At 46.3% G+C, this 9,928-nt stretch overlaps 1 protein-coding gene across 1 annotated transcript in view; it reads right to left on the bottom strand.

Annotated features, from left to right (window-relative positions):
* Positions 1–529: 529 nt before the first annotated feature.
* Positions 530–9,928, bottom strand: part of NEK11 (NIMA-related kinase 11) — a 37,479-nt gene continuing 28,080 nt past the window's right edge. The window contains exons 14-15 of the mRNA XM_008936268.1: positions 7,397–7,493; positions 530–734 (exon numbers count right to left, since the gene is read on the bottom strand). Of these exons, the coding sequence (XP_008934516.1) occupies positions 530–734; positions 7,397–7,493 (302 nt within the window). The remainder of the gene's footprint in view (positions 735–7,396; positions 7,494–9,928) is intronic.

The raw sequence follows: 9,928 nt of genomic DNA, 5'->3' as shown, positions 1-9,928 counted from the left end.
AAAAAAACCATTAACAGTAATGTGCAATACCATGAATAACAGCACCACAGTTAGTGGCTGAGTAGCTGCACGTACACATGTATGTTCAAGGGTAAATCTGCTGAAGTATAAAAAACATGGGCTTAAATGTCATCGGGACCAGTTAGTGCAAGTATGAAGAGCAGTGGAAGTCTAATCCTGCACCATTTCCATCAGAGGTGGCTTTGCTGGTGGCCCTTGGAGTGCAGGACTGACACCTGGCCATGGCCCAGGAAAGCTCCTTTCAAGAGGTAAAAGAAAGGGACTCTGGTCATAGTCAGCCTTTCCCTGTCACAAACTTTAGTTGTTCTTCCTGCCCCTGTAACCTGTACCATGCTGACACACTTCTCACTGCAGTCTGGAGTCTCAAATGGAGGTTACCCACACGCCTGTGCACTGTGCTGCCTCCAGCAGCCCCCTCCTCACACCTCCTGGCTGTGCTGGCCTGAGGGCAGCAGCTCAGCACCTTCACCCCTCCCTGCCCTTCCCAGTGCTGCTTCTGACTCACCTTTCACGGCTGAAGACGTGGTTCTGAAGCCTGCAGCTGCTCCTCGAAGTAGAGGAGCTGATCCACCTCAAAGCAGTCGCTTGCTCTGGACACCAGTTTCTCCAGACGTGTCCTGATCTCCTCTTCACTGGCATCCTGCTGTCTCGCTTGCTTGAGAGAGCTGTACACAGCCTCAAACACCTCCACTCCCAGCTTCCCAACGGCAGATCTGGGGGCAACAGGGTGCACAGCCAAGCAGGTTAGTCCACATTATCTATTAATACAAGCAGTAACTAGGACTGACTTTTTCTAAATGTTGTAGCAGCTACCTCTGAATAAAATGATACGATGCACCTGATTTGTCCCACAGTACAAACAGCTACAGTTTCCTGGGGAGTTCCTCTTGGGCTTTTGGTAACACAGGGAGCACAGCAGTGAAACCCTGCCCACAGTGCAGCCAGGGCAGGCACGGCCACCCTCCCTCCTCCTGCTGCACCTGACACACTGCTGGATCAACAGCAGGCCCACCCCAGCACACGTGTTGGTGCCTGCACATCACTGAAAGGAGCAGCCCAGCCTGAAATGCTGGGGTCTGAACCCCAAGCCCTGAATTAAGGTTGACATGTGGGTGATTCCCACAGCCCTTCATCCAGAGGGGTGAGTTTGCCTTAGAGCTTCCCCCCAGGGTGCGGCCGGCCCTGCAGGGAGAGCCAGAAGGGAAATGAGCCCCAGGGGTCCCACATTGAGCTGACAAAGGTCAGGTGTCTGCTTGGGGATAAAAGCTGGGACCACTGGCAGGGAGTCAGGAGTGTCTGTCTGTGGAGTGCACTCCACAGAGCTTCCTGGTTCAGGGCAGATCTCCTGACTCTCCTGGAGCTGGGCCCTGGTCTGTTTAGACCTTTGTGAACGCGGGCTGATCGGGTGAGAGTCGCCATGTGGGCACCTTTCTCTGATGTGTTCAGCTTGCTGGTCTGGCTGTTTCCCATGCCAGCTGTGGGCACCCTCGGGTCTCTGTTTGTACCCCCTGTTGTGGGCCGAGTTACATCCTTTGTGGGATCGTTGGGGGTGGTGTCAATGATGTCCCAGCTGATTGATCTGTTTGTACCCCCAGCGATCATTCATGCAATGTCCTTCTTGTCTATGACACAGTCTGTGTATTGGTTCATCTTCCTGCTGGTGCTGGTATCATTTTTGTTGGGCCTGGTCATTGGCAGAACGCTGCCCCAGTGGTATCTCCTGGGGCCAGGCACATCCCAGGATTCATTCTCTCTTTCAGCCTCCCTCAGGTTCGGGGGAGCGCTGCACTGCTCGGTGAGCCAGCTGACACCTCCTCTGCTGCAGCACTCGTCCCTGTCAGCAGAGACCTGTGGCTCAGGACAACGAACCCACCCACAGGACCTTCCTGCTCACTTATAAAGAAGATCCATTTGCAAGCTGCAGGACAAGAACAGTGCTTCTTTTTCTAAAGGCAAACATCTTTTAAATTCATGTATCAAACCACAGGTAACATAAGATTTTCCACGCAGTGATGAGCTCATAATATTTTGATGAAAATACTGCAGTAATTTTCCTTCAGCCTATCTGAAATTATCTGCTCGCCCTGCCCTGTACATCTGCCACAGGATCTGCGGCGTTTTCTTTCACTGAATTTTCATGTTAGAGCAGTTGTGGTTTGATTGTCTTTTGGTGTCAGACTTGCATATTTTAGGGGTGAAGATGTCCTTCACTCAGTACAGGAACTGAGCTGCACTAATCGGGATCACCTTGCAGGAATATCTTCAATCTTCATTAAAAACTGTCTTAGTTCGGTTAGGTGAAGTTGTGGTGAGCAGCCTCTCCTCCCAGTAGCACTTTGCTACAGTTTCAAGGGTATTTAGTTGGGACAGTCATTCCTTTTCCAAGAATGCATCATGATATGAAAATCCCTTCCATAAAGCCTCTCAGTACATCTGAGCAAGGTTCCTCTGACAGGTGTTTCTTCCATACCAAAATAAGGTAACATCTGAGACTCTAATGCTCTCTCCTATTGCTCAAGCATCACACGTACTGTGCCTCTAGCGAGTTAAAACATTTGATGCCTGAACACTTTGCTTGGTGGTAATTCTTTAGACAAAAAGGAGGCACTAGGAAGTGAACTGTTCAGTGTTCACAAAACTTCACTAGAAATATCGCAGTACTTCTCACTGACAGTTAAAAATCAATAAAAGGGAAGCTATTTTGAAATCACTGCTACTTCGTCAATGCCTTCACTGACTCCTCTCTGCCTCTTAGACAAGTATGTTTAATTTTTTGGCAGTCCTGTCTATTTAAAGATTAAAAATTAAGCAAAGGTACCTTGGGAGTATTGCTTCTGCTAACAAATGTGACCTGCAGACTTGAATCTCTCCAGTTAGCTCAGCAGAGCATGCAAATCAGCTATTCCATGTAGCAGCTGATTCAGTACAAGGGAAAAGCGTTCACAGGTTGGAAATTCAGGGGTAGGTACCAAACCCCACAACCTGCCTTCAAAAAGGCAAGATCAGGCTCTGCTTGGACGGGCAGCTGCACTGACGCGAGGCTGCTGCCACACTGCGCGTTCTCCGTGGGACACCCACCCGAACCCACCGCCCCCAGCCAGGGGGAACAGGGCCTTCCTCCACCAGCCCCACTCATTGTGCCCATCATGGCCCTGATCCTGTGCTAGGGAATATTTGTCCACCCACGTGCAGTCCTGCAGAGGCACAATTAGGAATTTTGTGCTGCCTTTCTGTTTGTAATTACTTCTGCTTCATGTGGAGTATGCCACATGGAGTGGTGAAAGCCTTGCCACCAAACATACTGTGGGAACAAGCACAGAGCTCCTGTTTACACCCCTATTTGGCCACATTTTGTGATTTACTGGCTTTTACTCTTTGTGCTATCTTGCTTACCTACAGACCTTGCTCACTTACCTACAAACTATTTTCCAGCAGAAACAAGCCACCATCTCTTTCTCAGTCAAGACCACGAGAGCAAAGGGGACACCTGACACCAGTCAGACTGGGGGACAAAGGACTCCCCTTCACCTTCATTTGTCTTAGCATGAAAGCAGATGCATTGGGAGAGAAGAAAATGAGCAACGATGGAGAACAACTCTGGACAGACTGGAACTAATGACAGCACTGGGGGTATGTGAAAATGTTATTGGCACGAAAGGGTTCCTGGGTGAAACAGCACAAGCAGTCCTTGGGACCGAGATCCGGGCTGCTGTGTGCGAGTGTGTGCCCACAGACCATGTCCTCTCATTGCCAGCTGCAAGAGAGCCAGCAGCAGGCCCAGCTTCCCTCCCCCCCAGCTGCAGGGAGCTGCCCGAGGCTGCAGGCTGGAGAGGCACAGGGGTGCACATCCTCCACAGCCTGGGGGTGTGCTGTGCCCATCTCCTGCTGCCAGGACAGCAGGCACTGCCAGCCACCCGTGGTCTGAAGTGAAAGGCCTCCTGCTGCCAGCAGCACGCAGTCCATGCCCAGAGAACACAAACTGGGCCTGGCCCAGGGCCACCAAGGCCAGAAGGTGTCTGGTCTGTGGGTGACAGTGGCACTTGGCCAGGAGACAGGGACTTGGTTCTACCCAGAGCAGGGTGGTTCTGAGCACGTGGGCAGCAGCGTGGGTGCCAGCAAACCCACAGGCAGGGACCGTGCGGACCCGCTCCAGCGTGAGAGGAGGGCTCAGCAGGGACCCCGAGAACTCCAGTTTTATACACCCAGTATCTAAAAATGTCCCAAGTCATTAGTGGATCTGGGCCCAGACGAATTTATCAGGGGGCAAACCTGTCACAATCATGGCCACGGGGCATAAAAGCAAGCACAGGGAACTCTGACAGAATAACTGCAACAGATGTGGATAGAGTCTGTTCTCCCTAACAGAAGGGTATCCCCGTGGAGTATACCCAACAGCATCCCTCAGGATTCCCATCAATATATCCTGTTCCAATTTATTCCTGAACATGCTGTTTCTAAGCATTAATTTATTAACCTTGTATTTCTCTTTTTTTAAAGAGTACATTCACGCCACTTGCAACTAACCAGCAGTAACATGAATCTTGGTGAAAAGGGTTGGTACATTTATCTCCTGAAGTGGCTCTGCAAGGGAATGGGCAGTTACCTACCTTTGGTCTCACACAAAACATCGTTTCCTAACCCTACCAGAAAATCCTGGGCTCTCTGCTGGAGCTTCTCACGCTCCAGTAAGCAAACAGGTTTGTCTCAGTCCCAGCACACAGGCCCCTTCCTTGCAGGCTCTCTCCCTGTCCTCTGGGGTGCTGGCATCACTGACTATGAATGACTGAAACTGCTCTGAACCTGGGAAGAAACTGCTCTGGGTTCAGAGCTGCCTTTGCAGCTAAGCTTGGCATTTGCTCTACACAGACCCCCTGAGATCTGCTAGGAGGAGTGCATCATAAGTTCCAGGTTTTATTTTTTTAGGAATTTATTTCTAAAGGTAGGGCAACACCTTTCTAGTTCTGACAGCTGTTCAATTTTGGGAATGTGAAAAGCATGGCAAAGTCTAAGAAAAAGGCTTATTAAAAAAAAAAAGAGGGAGGAAATGGAAAGAGTTATTACATAAAAGCTAGGAAAAGAAAATCTGAATTGCTAATACCAGCCCCTACCTTCACCTTCAAGCCTCAATGGACTTTGACTTGCATCATATTACTGCTGAATGAAAATGTCTTCACTTGAAGATGTAATGATAATTTTAATAATTCATTCCTAATTGCTTTGTAATTCCTGAATTAAAGCACTTAAAGACAATGATAATTTTCATAATTCATCCTTAATTACTTCATAATTCCCGAATTAAAGCACCTTAATTTGATGGCAAACAAAACTATCCGATGTCCTGCTTCAAAGACTTACTAAATCTACAGCATATTTAGGACATGTTTTCCCATGAGCTCAGAAGGATCTTATTATTAAAAGCTGTAGACACACAGGAGAAGAAATATCAACAATAATATTCTCCATGCATCTCATTTGCCAAGATAAATGAATCTGTAAAATAGGAATTGAAGCTGACATCTGCTCTTGCAAGGACCGTTAATTAGAATTTAGAGCTGCTAGTTGAATTCTAGCTCCTATGAATTTAGAATATTGTTTGTCATAAGAGGAAATCTTTTTTAGTTTTTCCACACAGAATAAAAGAAACAACCCACAACAAAATACAGTCATTGAAATCAAATCTGAATATTGCAATTTTAAAGTTTTCCTGTATGAAGAAACTTACTGCCAAGACTAAAAACGAGAGAGGAAACAACTCTACTTATAGGGAGCTGCTCTCCAGGAGGAAGGAGAGGTGACAATGGCAGTTTGCTGCCCGTGAGGAACCACCTGGAACACACCTCCTCAGGCTGCAGTCTCTTCATACTCATTGGGAGATTTCCTAGAGTTGCTAAAATTATTTTAAACAACATCCTGGTTTTTCATAGTGTTGTGGCATACAAAGAATCTTTGAAAAGTCACCAGTTTAAGTCATTAAGCATCACTGCAGAAGATCAAGCAAAGATTCCAGGCACGTTTAATACATACCTGGTGCCATTTGCTTTGTTTATCAATGCATTGGTTTTAGACAGAGGTGCTTGGAGAGCAGCCCAAGGAACAGCTGCTTCTCCAGGCCCCAGGAGTCACTGCTGGAAAGTCAGGAACGCACGCAGCTCTCGGGAGGGTTTAGGAGTGTAACTGCAATCTGTCTCCTCAGCGGTCACAGCTAACCCTGGCTTCCTTTCACATGGAGTTGGGGGGCTGTCCTTCCTGATTTAGGGAAATTATAACCAGAAACCTGAGCAGGGAACAGAACAACTGTGGTGTGTGTAAGAGATTTCACTCTCAAAAACATTTCAGGATCAATACCTTGCTGTTCACCTGCAAAACCAGCCACAGCTCAGGCAGTGCCCATCAGCTTCCTCACCACACACATCTTCATCTGTGAGAAGACACCTTACTCCTCATGCATGCTGACAGCACCACACCTTCAACTTGACAATCAATGGCAATGAAAAAATCACTGAGAATTATTTTTATGGAAGTCTAAAACCCCAATTATCTTTTCTGTATTTGTAGCTTTTGCCTTCAGCTAAAGCTGCCCTCAGAGATGTGAATTACTGACATACATTTACCGAATTCTGAACTGCAAATTAAAGCTCATGGCTATTAAGATGACTCACTGCATATACTCATGGATACCTCCACAAAGGAGCACCAAACACTCTGTACTAAGGTTTTTTTCTACATTTCCCACATTTTTAGGAATTTCTCTTTATATTTCCTGAAAAGAAAGAACAAGATATACAATCTATTCCATAGCTAATGTGTAACTCACAAAAGTAAGCCTCACTCTGTAAAACACAAATCCTGATATTACCAAGCCCAAGCAATGAATTTTGCCTTCCAGTGCTGAAGAGCTTCAAGGGGAAACCTTCACAACCTGGACACCTGGGACACGAACACCAGGTAACAGGGAGGTGCAGCTGTGAGTGCAGCCAACTGCACCAAACCCCCAGGGAAGGCTCCTCTTTGTCCACCAACTTCTGCACACACTTCTCTTATTTCTTACCTCTGCTTTTCCATTCCAAGATGACAAAACCCTGTACAGACTTGAGATGTCAACCATGCATCGTAAGACTTTTCATGGCCTTCTCCCAGGCCCTTAATTCTGGTCAAATTGTGGCTGAGGAGGTAAAAAATTTGGAAAGACTTCCTAGTCTTTTGTTCCAGGCAAGGCTGAAGTGTGGGTGAGGAAGCAGCATGGCACTTCTTTCTGCTGAAGGGATGTTTTTGGGTGGGGAAACAACACATGGCTTTCCTTGCTGTGTTCTGCTTTTTTTTTTTCAAAACCATCCTCTTTGTCTGAATACTGATAACACACAAAAATGCTACTTACTCCCTCATGTGTTTCAGTTTGGCCTCGGCCATGGTGCTGTTGAGAGCTCTGAGTCCCGGGGGCGCCCCTGGAGACACTCTGGTGACAGTCCCCGAGCCTGCAGATCAATGCACAGACACACAACCTTGTTCACCTTCATCCCGAGCTCTGCTGCAGAGCCAAGGGCAGTCAGGAGGAGGAAGACTACTCCTGTTTCTCACAGGGTAGTGCCACATTAATTAAAGATGAATTAGATTATTAAATGCACATTAAGGGCAACTCTTTTCTGAGGGACAAGTAGATTTATAGCTTAAAGGCACCAGAATTGTAATAACCATTTTCCTTCCATGTAGTGTACAGGGAATTACGTTACAACAGAACGAACAGTCAGTTGAGGAAGTGCTGGGACAGATAAATATTCAAGGAAATGAAATTTGCTTAGACAAGATATATTTTCCTCCATTGTTCTTGCACTTAAGAGCAAGAGTCTTCTTCCTAACAAGCAAGTCTCTCCTTTAGCTTGATCACTGCTGTAAACTGGAAGGATATAACTTAGGACATCAATTTCCCCTTCAGATGAAGGCACTCTTCTTATGTGTGGGGGTGTGTGTGTATGTATCTGTATATAAACCCATCCCTGTGTGTGTAAATACACGTGCACACCCACGTGAGACACAGGCACCTGCACAACCCACGCACGCTCTGCCTGTTCCCAGGCCTTGGGGCTCTGGCAGTGTTGAAGGACCTCATGCTCCCAGGTGCTGTGCTGCTCAGCCACGGGAAGATGAGGTCCTGAGCCACAGAGGACCATGAGGGTTGTCAGCTCCAATGCCTTGAAATGTCACCTTGTTGTCCTGTCACACAGGCCCTGCTTAACCAAAGGGGCTGATTGATTTATTGCCCCTGCTGCTTCCACTGGAAAACAATTCCAGAGCCTCACTGCAAGCTGGCAGCTAAAAGCTTATCCTCTAATTTCCTGCCAAAGCTGCTTTATTGGCCAGTCCATGCTCACTTTTCCCCTGTGCCAGTCCTTTCCTTTGGCTTTCTCAGTTCTTCCCTTCCCTTTTGCATGCTCCTTTCCTTTCTTTATAATTGGAAAAAAGATCCCACTTCAGCTTTCAATTTGCTAAGCTAAACAAAGCAGCTGTTTGAGTTTCTTCTTGCAAAATACCTGGCACTAGGGTGTCACAGCCCAGGAGAGGAGAATACGCGTCGTGGTGGCACCAGGCGTGCCCGTGCGGGCTGTGGCACACGGGACCCTGTCCTGAGGGGACACAGGGGGGCTCTGGGGGCTGCCAACAGCAGCACCTCGACACAAGCCCTCTCCTCAGGGTAACCCCAAGTCCTGGGCCAAGCAATGCTCAGGACCTGACTCGGTGGCACCCTCTTCTCAACTGGCACAGCATTAAGGTCCAGATGTGGGGCTCTGGGGCTTGGGAAGCACTAAGAAATTGATGCCCTGAGCACCATTCTCTCAAGAAAGAGTCTGTTTAACCACGGGCCCAGGAAATTTCTGCTATCACTATTATTACAGGACGTATCACTGTATCAGAGCTCAGCAGAGTCTTTCTGCTTAGTGGGTTCAATCTATTTATTGCTACAATAACTCCTTCTACTCCGACACTTCATTATTAAAGACATCCTTCTTGTTTTTTTTTTTCTAGGATTCCAGGCTAAATAATTCATATTTTGTCTGCTCTCCACACTGGCAGTGGGCCAAGCAAAACTTATTCTCTACACACAAACTAGTATCTATCTTCCTCTCCATTTAATAGGATTTTCTGGGCACTCTGAGGCAGCTGCAAGGACTACAGACCGTAGGATGCTGCAAAGCTGTCGTTAGCCATTAAAAAATGAGCTCTCAGTGAAAACTGCAAAAAGCTTTTCATGTTGTTGCTACAATGAGCCTCAAAATTTTTTCCTTGGTGGATTCATAACCCACACCAACTTTCTATTAGAGGGATTTTCTTAGAAGCTGTTGCTTGATTAATAATATATTTTGCACCCAGCTTCGAGCAGTTTGCTTACCCAGACACCAACTCAGACCAGGGAAATGTGCTTCTTCAAGAAGTGACCAGATAACTATTTGCATTTTTTATGGAATATACCCTTCTTGATTCATTAAACAAAACCAAATGAAACAAGAGCACTGACTTTTCAAAACCAGGTGGTGTGGCTTTCTAAAAGCATTTCAAAGACAAATATTCTCCCAGCACCTTTTTAGCTTTTAAGTAGAACATCAGAAACCAGGTTTCTAAATGCTAACTATACAGACAGAATTTTCAGGAGATTTGAGGATTAAATTGCAAATTTAAATTGTCAGTGATTTTTCTGTGTCTGTAATGAGATATTGTAAAATAAAACAAATTTTATAAAAGAAAAAAAAATATCTAAACCAGGACCAAATTATAAAAATATTTTTACCCTAATTCATTTTCTCTTATTGTCACTAGTACTAGAAACCATAATACATATCCTTAAATATTTTCCTCTGGTGAAAAAATAGCAGAAGCCAAGTTTTTCAAAGCTTTGTTATAACATCCCACACGTCTG

Source organism: Merops nubicus, unplaced genomic scaffold, assembly GCF_000691845.1.
Source record: "Merops nubicus isolate BGI_N331 unplaced genomic scaffold, ASM69184v1 scaffold26512, whole genome shotgun sequence".
Lineage (NCBI taxonomy): Eukaryota > Metazoa > Chordata > Aves > Coraciiformes > Meropidae > Merops > Merops nubicus.
Note: the sequence above shows the minus strand (reverse complement) of the source record. Positions and strands in the feature narration are given on the sequence as shown.